Source organism: Aythya marila, assembly GCF_965140915.1.
Source record: "Aythya marila genome assembly, chromosome: 3".
NCBI lineage: Eukaryota > Metazoa > Chordata > Aves > Anseriformes > Anatidae > Aythya > Aythya marila.
In genome coordinates, this window is record NC_139044.1 from 106,657,539 (window position 1) to 106,678,931 (window position 21,393).

Below are 21,393 nucleotides of genomic sequence, written 5' to 3' on the forward strand. Positions count from 1 at the left end.
ACAATAAAACTCACAGAAGATTACAATGCCATATGTAAACGTAAAGCAGATTCTTACTGTAAAGGGACACTTTACAGTTTAAATCGTAAGTTACCACAGTTGTAAACTAAACAAACAGCTCTCCTGACTTTAATATCTGTGTAAAGCTCTAAATACCAGGCCTGGTATCACAAAGATAGCTGAGGTTTTCCACGAAGGGGAGAGAAAAAAGACAGGAGGAAAAAAAAAAAAAAAAAAAAAAAAAAAAAAGTCTTTCAGGAAGGCGAGAAATCCGTGAGCAGGTCACCCGAGTATACCCTTAAAAACTTAAAATCCGCAAAACAACAAAAAGTAATTTTTTCTTCCTTCTCCGAGTAGCAGCCCGGACTTATATACGCGATGCACACACGAGCGGGCGGGGGTCGGAACGTGCGGCGCGGCGTTCCCTGCTGTCCCCCGGCACCCTAAAGCGGCTGCCCTGGGCTGCGCCTGCGCTCTGCGGGAGGGGAGGCTGGCAGTGCTAAGATGGCGGCGTTCTCGGGTACGTGGTGCGGGGCAGGGCCGGGGGCGGCCAAGCGCTGGGAGACCCCTCTGGGGTCTGGGTCTGATGGGGCCTTGTGGGGGTGGAGATGAGGAGGTGGTTCCCGGTGGGCAATAGGGGCTCACTGTCGTATATGCATCGCTACGCAGTAGGCCTAGGGAGGCTGATTCAAAGATCGAAGCCGAAATTCCTTTAAGTGGTATATTCTTTATTGCAGCGCTGGATGCACGGGGGATCTCTCCACCTATCGTGCATACTCAAAACAAAAAGCAGTCTTGAATTTATACAATCAATCTATCAATATTCTACAAGCACCTATACATATGCATTACCTATCCCCGCCTTCCCTCGCTTCTTATGCTAATTAGCCTTTTGGCACCTTGCGCCTGCGTAGAGCCTTCCAAGAATTGTGGGCAGGGGTCTTTGGGACGTGGGCAGGGGTCTTTGGGAGGAAGACCCCGAGTCTTCCTCACAGTGTACTTTTCACCTTTGGTCAGGAATCTGCTGAATTGGCATGTTTCTTAATTGCGAGAGCTGGTTGTTGCCAATTCTTCCCTTTGTTGTACCTTTATAATGAATTCCAATGTCCAGTTTTGAGATTTATAGTCCTTACGTTTGTTTCTCTGTCCGTCTGCCGCTTCCTTATCATGAGTTTCAGTGTCTTGTTTCGAGATATACAGTCCATGTCTGGGGATTGTCCTTGCCTCCCCAATGCCTCCCCAGTACCTCCTTATTCAAGGCCCAGGTGCTATTCTGGCTGCCCAGGTTTTGGCAGGCCAGCAGGTGTGCTCGCCTCAATGGGTTTGCTGGGTTTTAGGGCATATGTGGCATGCGTGTACCTGGTAAATGGGGCTGCTTGGAGGTTAAGGCTGATACCTTATTGTGAGTCGTTTCTACAACAGGAAGCTTATGGCAACTGTTTTGTGCATTGCAGTGATTCCTAACGTTTTGGGAGCAGCCCCATCCTGTGTTAGGTAGTTGTGGAACGCAATAAGATCTTTCCTGAGCTTTCTCTTTCCCACGCTAAACAAACTCAGTGCCTTATCATGATTAAAATGTCTGCCTAAACCATAACATAAGATTTTTTTCCTAAAGTAGCACACATCACTGTTGGTACTGTTGTTTCCCTCTTCCTATATACACACCCAGACAATCACCATACATCATCACCAAGGGAAATACTGAAGCTTCTTTAGACCTGAAGATAAGTTTGGGTGGTGGACAGGTTTATTTTTATTAAATAGCGGAGGAAAACTTATATTGTGTCATCGCTAGTTGTTTTATTTGTTAGTATGCACTGAAAGAACTTAATCAGCATAAATGGGAAGTATGCTAAAAGTGCAAAGACTGTTTAAGGAATTTATCTCTGATTTGCAATTAGTAATAACTTGTTGCTAAGAAAAAACTTTTTGATTATGTGGTTTGTGTGAGGCTTTAGGAGTAAAAAAATAATAACTGAAAACTGAAGCTTTCTGAAAACAATGAAAATAAAACATTCCCCCACTTTTTAGTAGTATTCCTATTACTATAGCAAATGTAAGAATGATTTTTGGCTGTATGCATATGTATGTGTTAACCAAGTTTTTGGTGTGTATATATATATACACTGTCATGCGCTGGCTTTCTGTGTGCATGGAAAATTAGCATGTGACAGTGTGAAGACTAACATGTAAACATTTGCTTAAAGAACGTAATACATATATCTATTTTTGCTTGTAATTGAAAATTTCCAAGTGGAAACATTTCATTCTGGGCTATGTTAATGTAACTAACACTGCTTGTTATTTGTGTTTTGTATTATTATTATTATTTTTGTCTTGCAGAAATGGGTGTTATGCCTGAGATAGCTCAAGCAGTGGAGGAGATGGATTGGCTGTAAGTAGGCTTACCTTTGGGCCTGGCAAAATCAAATTTGCCTTTCAGTGATGTATCACGTGCTTCTGAAAATACCCACTTTTTTGTAATGTAACAGCAGGGATATATATTTCCTTTTATCATTGCTGCATCTCTTATATTTCCTCATAGTGTGAGCAGCTGAAGATCAAACTGTAACTGCAGTGGTAACGCATAAGCTTGGACGAGCAAAGTATGACAGCTTATGCTTCAGTGTCATTTGTTTGAGAAAAGCCCCTGTGCTTCAGGTTTATTTACTATGTGTTGTGGGATTGCTATATGAAATACTGTCATTTAAATGACAGTAAGTGTTCTCCAAACTGTAGGCTGAATTTGTGTTTTTCAGGGTTGATGACTGAGTGTGTTATTTTACCAGAGTTATTCTTCCTGGTGTTAGTTGCTTATTGGGTTGAAATTCAGTATTTTAAAGCTAGTTTTGAATTGTAATTTTGAATGAATGTTACCTGTATGGATAGTCTTAATTTTATGTAAATCTTTTCCTGTATACGTGGCATTAATTTGCTGAGATGGTTTCAAGATACTAGTTACATTTATTTCATTAATTTATTTTCCAGTATTGAGTAGGAATTTTGTAAATGAGGACTATGTAAGTGGCTTTAAAAGCGAACCATACTGGAAGGGAAGAAATCTGTGAATCAATAATTAATCTTTTCCTTCTGTCATTAGCATAGTGAGGTAAGATATGGACCTCTTCTAGGGGTGCAATTGAATTCGCTGCATCCACTTGTCACTTCCTGTCAAAGTACATCAGCTATTCCAAACCCTCTGTGTAAATTTGTACCTCTTCAATTCCTCAGCAGCAAACCAGGAGGAATAACTTTCACCTGCTATTTCGCATCTTACATTACTGATACATTAAAGTGATATCTGTAAGTTCTTGTGTAAGCAAAAATCTTTTTTTTTTTCTTCCGATAATCTCTATTTATATTAATGTGTTCTTTCCTATAGTCTTCCTACAGATATTCAAGCCGAATCTATCCCATTGATCCTGGGAGGTGGTGATGTGCTTATGGTATGTATGCAGGACAGCCCTGTTCCAAGGAAGTGTGTGTCTCTTGCCTGAGTGTGCACTGTTTCCAGAACCCTTCTTTCCAGAAGGGTCTGTAATTACACTTGTTTTTCTGTCCTCCTTAAGTGGAAAAATACATCCTTGAACTAAAAACTGTAGAGTTTCTGGTGTGTTTCCAGCTGTTCTTGCAGATGGAATTCATTCTTCATAGGCTTTCAGTTTCTGACAACTTGACAGTTTGACAGGCACTGCTACATGAGTGAAAGCTAACTGATCCCCCCTACTCTACTCTTCACCTGACACAGAACTGCATGAAACGTGACAAATACCGTCTTAACAAGTGCTTCAGTCTCAATAACCTTAAAAATACCCGATTGGCGTACTTGGGTGTCATGCTTTCTGCAGATTCTATAATCAGAGTAATGCCTCCTATAATCTTCTGTAGCACCTTGAGAACTCAGACATACATAGATAGCTCCCCTGGTGAATTCTGGGAGCTGTTATGTTCCAAGTGCATTGAAAAGGTTTTGTGTTTGTATTTGTCTGATTTCTGTGAAGCAGTGGTATTACTCTTTAAGATCTTCTATATTACGCAGAGGTAAAAGTAACCTTAATTTATAGTTTGTTAAAATAGAGCTGTAGAACAATCCTTAGAGTGGAAGCTGTAACTCTGATTAAACTTAAATTTTTCTTCCTGTAGGCTGCAGAAACGGGCAGTGGAAAAACTGGTGTAAGTAATCAATTTTAATTCTAATAGGAAGTAGTAAAATGTACAAGTATTTTATGTGGTAAGATACATGGTGTTTGTGTATGCATACAGAGAGCACATGTATACATTTGACTATGTTTTTAAACATACACTTAGATATGCTTTAAAGTCTTTCAAAGCTATGGGTATTTCAACTGAAAACCAGACTGTCTGTATATATGGAAATACCTGTATAGATGGTGGAAGAAAAATAACATTATATTTCAGGCTTTTAGCATTCCAGTTATCCAGATTGTTTATGAAACACTGAAGGACCAGATGGAAGGGAAAAAAGGGAAAGCAACTATTAAAACTGGTGGAGCAGGTGAGCTTTCATCTTTCCCTCTTCCAAAGTTTAGACTGCTGTTAATTCATGTCAATTCCATAACACCACAAAGTAAAGGTAGCCTGACTTGCCGTTGAACAGATACTTTTTTAAAAATTTGGGGTAATATGAGTAGAATACAGTTACTTCAGAAAATATAAAATTACAAATATAAACTTAATGATGTTAATAATGGGAAGAACTGGGATGCATTGGGCTATGCAGATTTGAATTCGGAAATGTTGAACTGAGTTGGCGATATGCAGGGCCAGAACCTGCTGATATAGTATGGATTGTAATCATGGTGTTATTCGCACAGTATGCAAGTGCCTAATATAGACGTCCTTTTAAATAGACTTGCAACTTGAAAGCTAGTAAATGTGTTCAGTCTGTAGTAGTTACAGATTGAGACTTGTCACCAACAATAACTGTAAAAACAAAATTTTGAAAATGTTACTAAAAGTACTAACCTTTCAGTTTTTACTGATAATGACTGCTGCAGTGTTGACAGTGCAGTTCATTTACACTCTGGCTTACCTTATAAGTGTCTTTATTGTTTTCAGTTGTATTTTTAAGCAATTTAATCTGTGCTGCATTTAATGGAATAATTCAAAATTGCATAAAGTAGCTTTGCATTAGGCATCTCTAACTAAGTTTTTAGGCCTTTGCTGACCTAGAGGGTTTGAATTGATTTGGAATAAGGCTGCCTTCCCAAAATACTAAGCTAGGTGGCAGAGACAATGTGAAATTTGAATTTGAGTTCTCCAGGCTTACCTTGTTGCTTTAAAGAATTTTCTTTTTCTGTCTTTCAAACTTAGTGCTCAATAAATGGCAGATGAACCCATATGATAGAGGATCAGCTTTTGGTGAGTTATCTTAATTGTTATTGTATTTGAAATGTTCACATTGTGAAACAAAAAGAATAAAATATGTACAAAGCTTTCTTTAAAAAACTATTAAAAAAATCATTTTCTGTATAAAACTGTCTTGTCATTTTCAGCAATTGGATCAGATGGTCTGTGTTGCCAAAGCAGGGAAGTAAAAGAATGGCATGGATGCAGAGCAACTAGAGGCGTGACTAAAGGTAGCTATAAAACAACATATTTCAGAGGCTCCTAAAAATCTCAGCTGAAACACGCACTTAGCACCTATTGTTAATGTAGACAGTCGCATTTCAAATTTACTTTCTATCTAAGCAAATGTGGCATTACTCAATTTACTGCTAGCTGAAGACTTTCGAAAGGCAAATAAAGTATTTTAGTTTGTTTTTCTCTCCTTATCTTGTAAACTGCCTTTTCCTGATTGGGGATTGTGTCAGAGGTGAGGCATTCATAACTGGTGTTTATTAGAACATATTTTATTAAATGTCATGAATAGGAAATAGCTATTCACACAGTACTTCCAATCATTTCCCCCATAGGTACATGTGTGCACAGATTTCATGGTTATCTGGTTGAAGTTGGGAGGCCAATCCCAACTGTTTAGTTGGAAGCAGAGAGTCATGCTGACACTCCAGTAATTTTAGGTGGGTGTTCAAAATGACCCTTGAGCAGTCTGATTTCATCAGGTGTGCACACAAGCATGTAGTCTGTACATGGCAACCAACTGAATGCAGGTCAAGTTATACAGCAAGTTGTCAGTGCTAGTGCATGCTGGTGGTCTTGCAGTGATTTAGCAGACCCCTGGGGTTTTGAGTTTAATCAAATGCTGTGGATTCTGGAGAACCACAGGTATCACTAGCTTACCAGTTTTTAGTAGTTATTTGAAGACTTTCACACACTACCTCTGAGCACATACTTTTTCGTCTCTTAGGCGTGCTGTTTTCCAGTACATGTTTCTCCATCAAGGTACATAGGTACTTACAGATCACTTTCACCCTAACGCAGTAGGGTAGAAATGTTAGACATTTGGTGATTCTGGACTGCCAAACTGAACCACCTCAATGAAATTGAAATTAAGGTGTTTTTTATCTTTTTTCCCTTAAAGGAAAATACTACTATGAAGTGTCTTGTCATGACCAAGGCTTGTGCAGAGTTGGTTGGTCAACTATGCAGGCATCGCTAGATTTGGGTGAGTTTCATCTTAAGAAGGTGGATCTACTGGAATCCTGTAGACATTATGGAATGGCTGGAATCCTGTTCTCTTCTTGCAGAGAAGGGACTCCTTGGGAAGATTAGCAATATCAGTGAATTCAAAACTAGTAGAGATCTTCTGCTTGTAAGAAGAAATCTGTATAGATGGTGATTATGTTTTTGTGATGTTTTTCCTTTTGTTTCAGTCTTTTTATGAAGATGACTAGAGTACCAGTATACTGGTCAAAGATTATTTTATAATACATCAAAACTAGGAGTCTTCAGTTAACACTGAGTATTATTATTTACATTGTAAAAGTTTCAGTTGGCAATATAAATGATAATGGACAAAGAGGAGCTGGAGGGAGGTGGGGGGAGGGAATGTAACCTGTCATCCAAACAATAAAAGGCCGTACTGTGCCTTGTTTTCAGGCACTGATAAATTTGGCTTTGGATTTGGTGGCACTGGTAAGAAATCTCACAACAAGCAATTTGACAGCTATGGTGAGGTAAGTTTGAATTACTTATTAATAAAGAACATTGCAATTCATTTCTCAATTTCTTCATGTTGTTTTTTTAATATTTTTTATCTTGGTTACATGCTGTAGCAATCAATGCTTTCCTAGCAGTGCCAAATTTTTAAGGTAAAGTTGCTAAGTAAAAATACCATGAAACCTCAAAGCATTTTTGGACAAAAGCACATTAACTAGATCAAACAAAAGCATGTTAGTATGTTGGATTTATGATAGTGGCTAGACCACAAAGATGTTGATTTATTTAGACGATAAAACTCTTATGTGTGTTATAGGTTAGTGGTTAACTGATCTCTTGGATTTATTTCTTGACTTATTTTAGTGTTAGCTTGAATAACATCCCATCTGTATGCGTTGGTGGATGTCAAAGTAAGGGCATGGAAACCTGTATACTGGCAATTGAAGTCACAGAAAAACTCAAAACACGTACTTTAATGCCAGTAAGGTATTGAAGTATGCCAATAAGGTATTGAAGTCAGGCTCAATTTCTGCCAGTTAGTTGGATATACCATTAGAAATATCTTGATACACTCTTCTGAAAACATCTACCAGGAATATCTGTGGTGTTTTTTGTGTAGTGTGCATTCTATGTGCATGAATGTTTAAGCATAGCTTATATAAATATGAAGAGCACAGTAGAAATGTCTTTTTGTGGTATTAGTAAAAGCTGAAAATTTTACAGTATTAACAATTTGCTATTTTATTTCTTTTATAAGTGACTTCTGATCTGTTGAACTTGAAAAGGCACTTCATAGTATATAAGTTTTTATTAAATACCTTTACAATGAAAAGACTTAAAATGATTTAAATGAAGTATTTAAATTTGTAGCATACATTTAATACCTCCTACGAGAGTTAGTCTTTTCAGTAGCCAGAAGATAGGTTTCTATTCGTCTTTGATGCTCTAAACTTGGATTTACATTGGCTACTAAATGCGTGATTAATGCACATCTTCATAATACAGAATTCTTCCAGGTAAATGACTAGAATTTATCATTGTAAAGGCATTTGAGCAACTTAAAGCAGCAATAACAGTTTTAATATCTAAGATAAATTGGGCAGCTTGAAGATGTGTAATCAAAAATGTGAATGTTGTTTATGTTAGTAATATTGGGGTAAAAATAGAACTTGCTTCTCCTGAAAATAAGTGTTTAGTAGGGAGAAATATGAAAATTGTAAAAGTTGGCAGAATGCAAACACCGTTTTTTTTTTTAATACAATAAACGACCCCAAAATTTGTGAGTTTAACAAAGTTTTTTTCATTGTAGGAATTCACTATGCATGATACAATTGGATGTTATCTAGATTTAGATAAAGGACAAATAAAATTTTCCAAAAATGGTAAGTTTTCTTCACTTTATTCTTTGGAATTTAACTTGAATGCTCACATGGCTGGGGAGGGAGGATGCACATACATGCGGAGTCTGACTGAATGATCCCTACTTTCAGGGAAAGACCTTGGCCTTGCGTTTGAAATCCCACCACACATAAGGAACCAGGCACTCTTTGCAGCTTGTGTGCTGAAGGTAACTTAGGAATATCACAAATGCGCGAGTTCCAGAAAACTGGTCTAGTTCTGATAGAGCAACTACTGTACAATTACTGTAGTTATGCTTTTACTATTTTTCTTTCTGTGCACTAGTAATCCACTACTGTAATGGTCATCAGTGCGTTAACTTTGAGGACTCCTCAAGCTGAATACTGAATATCTTAATTCAAACTGAAATACCAAAACTTTAATGTAAGGGTAGAATAGCTTGGAGCAAGAATTACCTTTATTAAACTTCAGTATAGTGTGATTCCACAGAGATAAGAAAGCAGCTTTATAAGTGGTCTGCCTGAACCCTTAAGTTTCCTGTTTCATTTACTCTTAACATTCTGTAAATCTAATAGCGTGTCTTTGTTTTCTTCAGTCTCTCTGGGGTGATGAGTAAAGGGCTTAGCACATCTTTTTGGTGATCAGAGAAATGTACACATCTAAAAATTACATTGGCTTGTTTTTTAATTATGCTTAGTTGTCAAATATGAATAAAACAGATCATAAAAGTTTCAGCATATCTGTAACTGTAAGAATACTTTGATGTAGAATAAAATAATATTCTTGTAGAAGAAGTAGAATGAAGCACAAACTGTCAGGCAGGCTTTAGACTCCTTGGGGAAGGAGAATGTGAAGGGAGGGGAAAAAACGCATTCCTTATCTCCACACACGCCTCTTTGTCTAGCTGGTTTCTCATGGGGGAAGCTACTTGTAAAATGAAAAACAATTTCACATGGTCTCTTGAATCTGTATGACTATTTTGTTGAAATCTAGAATGCTGAATTAAAATTCAATTTTGGCGAAGAAGACTTCAAGTTTCCCCCAAAAGATGGCTATATTGGACTCTGCAAGGCTCCCGATGGTAGTGTTGTAAAATCACAACATGCAGGTAAGGTTTGACCTTTAAATTTCTCCATTGTATTTTAAGGTTGTCCGAATACACATTTTGATCACTTCAATTTCTTAATTTCTGCTGTACTTAGGGTCTTAGAATACTAACACCTCAGTGGTAGCAAAACTAGAGCTTTTTCAGTAGTCTTCAGGGTTGTCTTCAATGTAAATTGCAAATAGTCCTATGCTTGGAATTTTAGAAATGTATCAGATGAGTAAACTTCTCTTAAGTTACTGCAGGGTATCTACTTGGAAAACAAGTGTCTGGTTTTTAAGCTGTATGATAAAAATTATGTTGCATAGCCAGTATACTATTGTAATGGCAAGACTTGTATTTTTTGAATATTAATCTAAAGCAGAATATTCCCTTCTATGGAATATTTAGAATCACAAGTTTGTTTACAATAATAAATTCCAAGATAGGTATGTAGTCTGTCTCTAACTGCTCTTTTTTTTAATCTTAGGAAATGCACAAGTGGTTCAAACACAGAACCTTCCAAATGCTCCAAAAGCATTGATTGTTGAACCATCGAGAGAACTAGCAGAACAAACTTTGAACAATGTGAAGCAGTTCAAAAAATATGTTGATAATCCCAAATTAAGGTAATAGCGCATCTGATACTTAGGTTGTGTTCATGACATTGCCCATGGACATGACTTGGAGGGTGGGGTTCTACTTTGTTGCTACATGGACCTTAATCTGCAGTGCTACTGGTAATAGTCTCAGCAATACCAGCTACCAGTCAATCTTCGAATTCTTACACTATAGTCTGACTCCAACAGGTGGCTATATACAAGGTCTGCTCTGCTTACATTGTGGTGTTCACAGAACAAATGTTGCACTTACAAGCACTGGATTGCAATCCAAATAACAAAGTTTGTCTACAGGATGCTTTAGTCTAAAGTTTTTCCTGTTTAAATTGTGCTTATAAAAGAAAGACATGTCTACGTATTAAAGTACAGTCAGTTCACAAGAGTGCTTTTAATGGAATAGCATGTAATAGGGAGAGACAAATTAAGATGTAAGATTAATTTAGCTTGGCTATTTGCATTGCTAGCTTTCAAAAATACAAGGAACTTGGAAAGTGAAATTTTCCTTAAGATTATAAGGAACAGATCATTTTTCTAAAGGTATTAAATATTTAACATTAACTAATTTCACAACAATAATAAAATAATGAATTAAAATACAACTGAAAACTTTCTCAAAGTACTATATGCTATATAAGAGGAAGAATTTTTATTTTTTAGTGTTTTGCTCCTAATTACGGTTCAGAAATGTTAATCACTATTAATAGTGGAATCAGTCTTCAGCCTGTTACTTTCTCTCCTGAATATAACAAAAAAATTACCAAATGTCAAAATACATTGATGTAATGTTTGTTTTAGGGAACTGCTGATTATTGGTGGGGTTGCTGCAAGAGATCAACTCTCTGTGCTGGAACAAGGAGTAAGTTGTATTTATTTTTGTTCATACGACTTAATAGTTTAGGTTCTAAATAACTCATGCTGTCCCTAGAGAACAGTAATAATACTTCCTGTGACTTCTGTAAACCTGCTAAAAAGAGACCATGCAGCTGATAGCAAGCTCATACTGTGCTGTATTAGCTTTTTTCATTTCATTTCCATGGCAACTCTCACTGCAAATGCTTATGGTATTTGATCAAATTCTGTTAGGTATTGAGTACTGCTGAAAATTTTAAAATAGAAGTGTAACTTAATATTTGTTGTTAATTATCAGGATAGAGACAGGTTTCTTACTAACTTCTTCATGTGTATGCAAATAAAACTGCTCTGCAATTGTCCACATCAAGCTACACCAAAAACCAATCCTACGCAGAAGGACCCAGCTTAGTTTCTGCAGCACGGAATGTACAGTCAATTCAGTTGTCCCTTAGGGACAACTGTGCCTTTATTCAAGGCACAAAAGTGAGACTCAATCACTGTTAAGGAGTTTTTTCAGTGTCTCTAGCTGCCAAAATCAGACATTTCTCCTAAGCAGGCTTGAACTGGAAGATTGCTAGACTTTGATATGAATCACAGTGTTATGGCTTAGTGGACTTGTTAGTGTTAGGTCATGGGTTGGACTAGGTGATCTTGAAGGTCTCTTCCAACCTAAATGATTATACGATAAATTTGTGATGGTGAACCCTTCCATCTTGCAAGATCTTAAGTATCTTTTCGCTCTCTATAGGTACCTTAAGGGAGGCTGTAACGAGGTGGGGGTTGGTCTGTTCTCCCACGTGCCTGGTGACAGGACGAGGGGGAATAGGCTTAAGTTGCGCCAGGGGAGTTTTAGGTTGGATGTTAGGAAGAACTTCTTTACTGAAAGGGTTGTGAGGCATTGGAACAGGCTGCCCAGGGAAGTGGTGGAGTCACCATCCCTGGAAGTCTTCAAAAGATGTTTAGATGTAGAGCTTAGGGATATGGTTTAGTGGGGACTGCTAGCGTTAGGTCAGAGGTTGGACTCGATGATCTTGAGGTCTCTTCCAACCTAGAAATTCTGTGATTCTGTGAAGTATATTTCTATGGTTGGTAGACTTTAACTCTCTTACTGTGGAAATATGAAATATACTTGAATTTATTTTATTCCTATTTAAAATCGGATCTGTTGCCTGGAGAGCTTATGGAGTCTCTGCCCTTGAAGATGTCAAAATTTTACTGGGCAGGGTCCTGAGAATCCTAAAGCAAATTGGAAGTTGTCCTTTGGTTGTGACGTATGTCATATGGGGACCAGATGACTACAAGATGTCCCTCCAATACAAATTATTCTAGCAATCTGTGGTTGTAATTCATAGAAAATAGGATATCATACAGCTGATTGCTTCACATACTGAAGTTTAAGCAAAGCTGGTGCCTCCAAGTTAGCTATGGGATCAATTAATGCTCTTCTGTATTTCATAGGTGGATATTGTTGTTGGAACTCCTGGAAGACTGGATGACCTGGTCTCAACAGGAAAGCTTAATTTATCTCAAGTTAGATTCCTCGTTCTGGATGAAGCTGTATGTAGAGAACTAAATGATACTCAAGTGCTGTTCTTAAATGCAGTATAACATTTCTTAGTTGTAATGAAACAACATTGCTCTGTAGCATTTGGTGCTTAAGTTAGCTAATTCTAGAGTAGTTCAGGTTAATCTCCTTGTTGTTTAAGTGTAATAAACTACACAACTTCCTCTTGTTGCCTCTCTGTAAAGATGTTTCTATTTTACCTAATAGAGAAGTATGTTTTAGTCTGTATTTATAAGATTAGTGAAATAAGTCCCTGTCTCTGTCCAGCATAATATTCAGGAAACTTGAAAGGACTAAGACTAGGTAAGTGTTTTGATTACCCAGCAGGTCATGAAGCCAGTGTATGTCCTACTCAATATGCTGTGGAATGAGTGCCTCTCTTTCTTACTTTGATCTGTTGTAGTATAGCTAAGTGTTCACGTAACGTGCCAAGGAGTATTAGCTAGGAGAAGCAGCTGAAGCAGATGTTTAATTTCTTCTGAAGCATAGCAGCTGTGCTTGAAAATACTCATTTTTTTTCCTCCTTAGTAGTAGTAATATCCTGAGTATGCACTGAGCTGTTCAGTTAATTAAATGAGTAGAACTGTTGAGACTACAAGTGTGTTGGTTATTTGGCTGAGGTATGTAGGCTGACAAATAAGAACTGCACCTTTTTTCTCTCGTTTTATTCCTGTGTAGGATGGCCTTCTTCTCCAAGGTTATTCAGATTTCATAAACAGGATCCATAGTCAAATTCCTCAGATCACTTCAGATGGAAAGCGACTTCAGGTATAGAGTTTGTTCTTGTTTTGTTTTTTTTGTGTTTTTTTTGTGGTGTGCCCTGCTGTCAGTTGTTGACTGTTGCATGATATGGAACATTTCTTCTCTGAAGTAGTTTATTCTTCGTTACACTTCTTGTCCACAAGTAGCACTTGTTCATTGGGTTCAGTAATTGCTTGCAAACGTATATTTTTAGGATCCTAGATTTGAAGTCCAGTGTCTATCAGTATTTGGGTTACATGATACAAACGTATCTGAAAAATGAGTGATTACTTACACTCTTTCTAATGCTCTAATAATCATTTCTCAGTAATTCTGCTTTCTTCCTCTTAAATGATTGTGTTTCTCTAAGAGAATAATTCAGTAACTTTGTCTTGACTCATCAGCAGAGTAGATGCTGTGATGAGGATAGCCAGTTTGGGAGACACTGTTGTGCTGCAGGGTGCTATTCAGCTACCACATGACGTTCTTGCAGTTCTACTTTTTTCATTTTGTTTTTGTTTTTTTTTGTTCTAGGAGAATCTGATCTTTGGTGGTATTCATGTGGCTTTTTTTCTTCTCAGGTGATCGTGTGTTCTGCAACACTGCATTCTTTTGATGTGAAAAAGCTGTCTGAAAAGATCATGCATTTTCCCACCTGGGTTGATCTGAAAGGAGAAGATTCTGTCCCCGAAACTGTACACCATGTAGTTGTGCCTGTTAATCCAAAAGCTGATAAACTCTGGGAAAGACTTGGCAAGAATCATATCAGAGTAAGTGGTCTATAAGTGGAACTTAGATTACTTGTTTGTGAATGTTTACTTATTTAATATGCAGGGTTGAGGCCCAGTGTTGTAGGATCTTTGCCAGCTATTGAAAGTTCAGTGTTTCTGAAATGTTTGTTCCATGTTAGTTAGCGGCCTGATGTTTGTAATGTCACAACAGTTTTTTAATGGTATAGTCTTATGAACATGATTGGGGAAAATACTGATGGAGTAGTACTACCTTTTCGAGGTAGAGAGCAATGGCACCATACTGCTTATTCAGTCATTTCACAGCTAATGGTCACAGCTAACAGCTTCACTGGTTCTTCCTTCTCATCATTCACAATAGACAGGTAAACTTCCCAACATACTTTTGATAGGAGGAAAAAAATAAGCACTTTACAGAAAGATGCATGTGAAATGAACAATTTTTAGAGGAATGGATTTAATCTCAAACTACATTTGAATCTTGGGTTTAAATTTTGCATTCACATGACACCTGTTCAGGTGGGAAGCTTGTTGTTGAAGCCTTTAGTTTTCAAGCTCTGGATAACCTGGAGCTGTATTTTATTTTTTAGGAACCCATATGTGCTTAGGATCCGTAGGTTTTCTTAACATCTTGCTGTCTCTGGAACTTCCCTTTTTTAGGTCTGTTAGAGCGTTTTAGTTAAGTCTTAACATAAGTTCACTTCACTGGTATTTTAGGTTTGTATCTGATTCTAATATAGGAAAAAAACATACAAACAACCAGTTTCTTATGATTTAGCAATGATTATTCTATTGCTTTCAGATCTACATGAATAATTTTACTTTTCATTATATGAACCAGCTTTGTGTTTAGATTGAAAATGTTTCTTCAGTTAAAGGTAGATTAACTTGTCTGGTGGTAGAACAGAATGCTTAGATTAGCACAAAATTACATAAGGTTGAAAAGTAATTTTTAACTTAAATGGAGTTAAGTATTTTCCTCCATGAAGTGTGGTCTAATGACTTGGTTTTGCTTAGTATGTTGGACCATATCCAAGTGAGGTTTTCTTGTCCCATAAAGCCAGAGTGATTTTTTTTCATTGTCTAATGTTCTAAAAGGCAGTTGATCATAAAAGAAAAATTCTTAGTCTTGTCTGCCATGAGAGGTGCATACACATTTTGTGTCTTGCCCCCCTCTTCTGAGGTTGTTATTTTAAGGTGAGACAGATCTCTATCAGAGAGGGTTGTAGAGTCTCCTTCTCTGGAGATGGTCACATCTGGGCAGATTTTGACTCTGTGAAACATGTTGTAGGTGACCATTCTTGAGCACGCTGGTTGGACTAAATGATCTCTGGAGGTCCCTTCCAACCTCAACCATTCTGTGGTTCTGTTTTGTGAGGTTTTGGTTCTTCAAGGTACTCTTCATTTGTGGATTTGAATCTATGTGGCTTGGTCAATTAATTGGAGTTTGAAGTGAAAACAAATATTTAAATAAAATAATTTTAGGTAATATGTCTTCTAAGTACTGGAAGGATTTCAAGTAACTGTAATTTTCACATGACTTAAGAAGAATTTTGCATGTAACATCACAATTTGTCTAATGATCTTACCTGAACTCATTCTAAAGAGTTAGTGACTTTTCCATTCCATGCATGAATTTATTCATAAATCAAAGAAATTCATAGGCATGTACAAAAATCCAAGATAGCACAACTACTTGTTTCTGTATTTTTTTTTAATTAAAATTTATTTAGGTAACACATGCCTACGCTTCAAGTTCATCTTCTATCTCTTAGTTGTTTAAAAAAGGGTGAATATCTTTGCCATGCTTATTGTTTTGTTTCTGCTGTCTTACCAAAAAACAGTTAGTTGAAAGGATATTTTATTTATTTTAAGTTCAAGGCTCTTTAATGTTTGTTCTCAGGTTATAGTATTGTGAACGGTACATTTAATGCCTGAATATTTTTTTAAACTTACAAGGGAGGGTTAGTGTGAACTTCAGAATCTGAGTTATCTCTATGTAATGGAGCCAGTCCTGCTGTCTCAAGCATTTTAGACGATTAAGAACAACATTAATTTCATTATTTTATTTAAAAAGAAATCTAGGATATTAAATCTCATTTTAAAATTATTTCTTAGCTAGAAGCAGTCACAATAAGTGAAGTTTCAGGATTTTGAGTGTAAACAATCGATTCCATTCAAAAGGATAAATGAATTGCAGCTGGTCTTGTGTCTGGAATTTGGTTCTTAAGGCCTGCTGATGAACAGAAAGAGGGTTTTTAGTGACTAATGGGTTGATTGAGGAAAGTCTTTGCAGAGCTGAGAGGATGATGCAGGTTTTTATTAGAAACATTGAGTAAATTCTAAGTAGTTGGTGGTAGGTTTTCTTCCTCCATTCTTGTGATTGAATGTGGTTTAGCTACTGCTACAATGAAGTGGCTGAAGGTTGTTTGTGTTTTTTTCCTAGACTGATGAAGTACATGCAAAAGACAATACACGTCCTGGTGCTAACACTCCAGGTAAAAAAAAAAAATGAGGGTGTAGTTTACCAGCTCTGCTAGTAAATGTTTACCTGTCTACTCAAAGGCTAGAGATCTTTAAGTGCATACTGTTTAAAGGCTTTTTGTATTTTTAAATAATTGAATAAAAATATTTTCTTTAACTTAGAAATGTGGTCTGAAGCTATCAAAATTCTGAAGGGAGAGTACACTGTTCGGGCAATCAAAGAGCACAAGATGGACCAAGCCATTATTTTCTGCAGGACAAAAATAGATTGTGATAATATGGAGCAGTACTTCATCCAACAGGGCGGAGGTAGTATTTTCACCAGAACTCTATTCTATTCCCTTCTCTGCTTATTTTAAAGACAACTTTATGATGAGGTCATTGATATTCAGATATCACACAAATAAGACTGTGCCCAAGTTTTTTAACATAGGGCATAAAAGTCACGGCTCACTCCAGTGTGGGAGGAAGCCACGAATACCAGTTCTAGGCAGCTTTGAAGTGGGTAGTAACAACCCATTGTGTGCCGAAATTTGAACCAGTAAGAGAGATGTATGGGGCCTCTACTGAAATGTAAGCAAGAATGAGAGGTAGTTGCTCTTAACACAGGAGGGAATGTGAGGATGCACAGAAATACAAATACGAGGAGAGAGAAGGAGAAATATGAGAGCACACAGGAGGGTTGAAATAAGACACAAGGAGAAAGGTAAAGAGATGTATCTGGGGAAAGAAAGGGACGTTTAGACTAGAAAGGGGTGAGGAAATGTCTGCACAAAACCCTTCTGGTGAGGGGGGAGGAAAGCTGTTTAATTATCTTGTTTTTACCAATGCCTGTATCAGTAACTAGAAGTTTGTTTTATGATAATAAATCAAGGGAAATTCCCCCAAGCTGAGACTTTTCCCCACCTGTGCTTCTTTCACTGCTGTATCGTGTTGTGCCATACCTTATATGTGATGTTATTAATGCATGGTGACTCTTTCAGGCCCTGATAGGAAGGGACATCAGTTCTCATGTGTCTGTCTGCATGGTGACAGAAAACCTCAAGAAAGAAAACAGAACCTGGAGAGATTTAAGGTGATGCAGCAGATTCTAGCAGGCTTTTCCCTCATTTCCTAATAACTGAAGTCAGACCTTGTATGTTAATACGTGCCCTCAATTTAAATTAAAATGGGTTTGGATGTTTTATAACTCTAAAACTCTAGAACTTCTAAAATTATAAGATGCAGTTTCTTTTAAGTGGAAATCTATATTCAGTTAACATGACCTCTGAGTTTTCATTGATATTTTCATTAATAGGGTAGAGATAGGTTTACTTACAAGTAAACCTAAATTTAAGCTCTGTAACAGATCATTATTTTCTAAAATTACTGGATCTTGAATATTAAAAAACAAATCAAATGATAGTTTAAATACTAAACTGTTGGGTTTGTGTTGTTTTTTTTTTTTTTAAGACATTTATTGATTTATATTTGCCTTATCTTGCTGGGAAAAAATAAGGATGTAAACTGACCAAGCCATTCATGTTCAGAAAGCACTGTTGTACTACAGAAGAGCTTTATTTGGAGTATTGTGTAAATGTACAGATGTGCCTTCAAGGTACAGTAAACGGGAACAACTGCTGCTGTTTTAGTGCTTGGATTTTGGTTCGGTTTACTTAGTTCACCACTTGTAATAACTATGTTTTCAGAGGGGAGATGTCCGTTTCTTGATCTGCACGGACGTTGCAGCTAGAGGAATTGATATTCATGGTGTTCCCTATGGTAAGATATAACTCTTAAACCAAGCTATTGAATTTCTATATGGCTTTAATATATTTTCAGTCCTTTCAACGAATTAAAACAGGTAATGGGGAAGAAATTTTATGGTGGAAGCCTTAAATGTAGGTGGCACAGGTGGGTAATGACACCTGTAACTGCTCTAACAGAATGTTAAGTTCACATTTGATAGTGTGTATACGGGCTAAGAAGAAGGAGTGCAGTGATCAAAAGCATATTTACTTTAGTTGTGTGATCTGTAACATTAGCTCACGTATTTAAAGTGTGTGTGTATATGTATATATGTGTATGTAAAGTGCATATATAAATATAAAATGCATATGTATAAAATGTGTAAGTATATGCACACACGTTACGTGGATTGTGTCTTCTACAGTTATCAACGTCACGCTCCCTGATGAAAAACAGAACTATGTTCACCGAATTGGGAGAGTAGGCCGAGCTGAAAGGTATGTATGTGTTCAGAGTAGACACCATACATTTTTGGACTTCTTTTTTTTGCTTTTAATAAGTTGGCAATAGCTGTTGAAACACATTTTTCTCTTTCTTCCCCCCATTATTTCAGGATGGGTCTGGCAATCTCCCTTGTGGCAAAAGAAAAAGAAAAGGTAATTACACTCCAAAGCAAAATCGAACAGATGCTATTTACTGAAGTTCCATTCACAGCTGATGCCTGACTTTAACAGCCTGCATTGGAAAATTGCTGCTTCTTTCCTCCTTAACTGAAAGGAACTCTGGAAAGATATCTAGATTATTTTCCATGCTAGAACTATAAAAATGAATATACTAAACTATTTCTCAAAGTTTAAAAGTTTGTTTTCCCTTATTTCTAGGTTTGGTATCATGTATGCAGTAGTCGTGGAAAAGGATGTTACAATACTAGACTGAAGGAAGAAGGTGGTTGTACTATATGGTACAATGAGATGCAGGTAAAACTTCTGCTTGACCAGAATGTTCTTCCAGTACCTTAAGGGGGTTTCCAAGAAAGCTGGGGAGGAACTCTTTATCAGGGATTGTATTGATGGGACAAGGAGGAATGGTTTTAAACTAAAAAAAGTGCTTTAGTATGAGGATAGAGAGACACTGGAACAGGTTGCTCAGAGAAGCTTTGAATGCCCTATCCCTGACAGTGTTTAAGGCTAAGTTGGATGGGGCTTTGAGCAACCTGGTATAAAGAGAGGTATAAAGAGAGGTGCCCCTGTCCGTGGCAGTGTGGTTGGGATTAAATGATCTCTAAGAACCCTCCTAATCCAAGCCTTTCTGTGATTGACTCTGTGATTTCCTCTAAAAGACTGGATTATAGTCTGTTTTAACCATTTAGTTGAAGTACAGATCTATCTTCGAGGTGTTTATAACTTTACTTCCATTTGAAGAGGAAACTAGAGAGCTATGCAAATTATACTTTCTGTAAGTAGTGTATTGAATTTGGAAAAATTAGTCTTTGGTCTCCAAGCCTACGTTGTTTCCTATATATAGTTTTTGTTGATGCTGTTTGAATGGCATTCAAAAAAAGACTGTTATAACTGGAGTCTTAGAGCATAAGTGTAATTTAATTTATTTTTTCTTTTAGTTGTTGGGGGAGATTGAAGAACACTTAAACTGCACTATTGCCCAAATTGAACCAGATATAAAAGTGCCAGTAGATGACTTTGATGGGAAGGTTACATATGGGCAGAAAAGAGCCCTTGGTGGTAAGGAAAAAAAAAAAACTTTTGAGTTATGCTGCTATACAGTATCTAGTTTTTTTTGTTGTTGTTTTCTGCTTCGTAATGACAAATTCATGGATTAAAAAAAAAAAGTTAATTCTTTGCTGTCTCATGCATTTGTTCCAATACAGCCTCTGGGTCGCAAGCAGCCCAAGTGTGTTTATACCTGTTTTTATAGTTAACTTAAACTTTTTTTAAACTTTCTGAATGACTGTTGGTGAATGTTACTAGTTCTGCTGACAAATGGCTTTGAACATATCACTTAGACTGGGTCTTTTTTGGCAGGTGGACTCTATAAAGGCCATGTGGATATTCTGGCGCCTACAGTACAAGAGTTGGCTGCCCTTGAAAAGGAGGCTCAGACATCTTTCTTGCATCTTGGCTATCTTCCTAACCAGCTGTTCAGAACATTCTGATTGTGTCACACTTGAGACAAGGCTTGAGTTAATAAATATTCTACCCTAGAAATACAAAAATCTTGTACTGTCTATTGAGTAGCAGTAGTAAGAAAAGGATTAAAATTCAATATACTTCTTGCATGATGAACAGCTTGTTCAGCGTTGTTAACTCTGTATTAGGTGTTGGCTTGATAAAAATAAAAGAAATCAAAGAATGGTTTCTGTTGATTTTCTTTTGTCTTTCCTTAAGAGTTAATTTGCAGAATAATTTGCAGAATCATTCTTTCCATAGGTTTTTGATTCATTGATAATACAAGTATAGTTAAGCGAATCTGGAAGACAGTTTAATTCTTTGCAAAGTATATGTAAAAAACTTCATTAATTCTGTACTGTCATTTTTAATGCTGTGCTATTTAAAAGTGCATTCAGTTGTAGATAGATGCTTATATTTAAGATATTGAAGTAAAAAAAATAGAAATAAAAAACAACTTCAGGAAGTATGTATTTAGAACTGAGTTATTCCAAAGCCAAAATGTTGGCTGAGTGTTTTGATTCTCTAAGATCAGATTTCTCTAAGGTGATGTCTTAAACTTGTGCAGCTGATCTTGTACAAAGAACTCTACATTATTTTGAGTTTATACAGAAGTATTGCACTAGCATCAAAGCAGTTTATAAGTCTGCATGAAAATCTGTCATGAAGTAGGATAGGTTAAAGTACTCAGTGCCTCTCACACTGTTTTCGTGTGGCTTTCGTTTGTTCAGATGAAGTTGTTGTCTAATTTGATTTTTTTTTTAACTTCTGTCTTTCTCTAGTGACTTTCCCCAGATATTAGTTAAGAAAACTTCAGTGACTTTACCTGCAAATTCTGTCACTTAAATATCAAAGGTCATTGGGAATGTCTGATAACCAGGAAGAGAAGTAACATTTTGCATTCTTCGTGAAGAGTTCTAGTCGCAAAAGAAAAAACATGCAATCTGCT

The 21,393-nt window shown here is 36.8% G+C and overlaps 1 protein-coding gene across 2 annotated transcripts; it reads left to right on the forward strand.

The window, feature by feature from the left end:
• The first annotated feature begins 457 nt into the window (after window positions 1-457).
• On the forward strand, window positions 458-20,649 carry DDX1 (DEAD-box helicase 1). Of its 2 annotated transcripts, none has more exons than XM_082757262.1 (26): window positions 458-520; window positions 2,344-2,395; window positions 3,383-3,446; window positions 4,144-4,173; window positions 4,420-4,516; window positions 5,335-5,382; window positions 5,517-5,600; window positions 6,503-6,586; window positions 7,021-7,097; window positions 8,390-8,462; window positions 8,571-8,647; window positions 9,433-9,547; window positions 10,014-10,152; window positions 10,939-10,999; window positions 12,454-12,552; window positions 13,238-13,327; window positions 13,882-14,070; window positions 16,496-16,547; window positions 16,696-16,842; window positions 17,517-17,608; window positions 18,222-18,294; window positions 18,686-18,758; window positions 18,875-18,917; window positions 19,143-19,238; window positions 19,880-20,000; window positions 20,301-20,649. In XM_082757262.1, the coding sequence occupies exons 1-26, from the start codon at window positions 505-507 to the stop codon at window positions 20,429-20,431; spliced, it is 2,223 nt and encodes a 740-aa protein (XP_082613388.1). In that variant the 5' UTR covers window positions 458-504; the 3' UTR covers window positions 20,432-20,649. The 2 variants fall into 2 exon arrangements, with proteins under 2 accessions (XP_082613388.1, XP_082613389.1); XM_082757263.1 differs by lacking the exon at window positions 458-520 and adding an exon at window positions 3,232-3,303 and having other exon boundaries at window positions 20,301-20,648.
• The last annotated feature ends 744 nt before the right edge of the window (window positions 20,650-21,393 follow it).

What these genes read in the sequence shown, in the direction of transcription:
- DDX1 (XM_082757262.1), top strand. An exon ending in GCAGGCATCGCTAGATTTGG is followed by an intron (nt 6,587 to 7,020) that starts GTGAGTTTCATC and finishes CCTTGTTTTCAG; the next exon opens with GCACTGATAAATTTGGCTTT. An exon ending in TTGCAGCTTGTGTGCTGAAG is followed by an intron (nt 8,648 to 9,432) that starts GTAACTTAGGAA and finishes GTTGAAATCTAG; the next exon opens with AATGCTGAATTAAAATTCAA.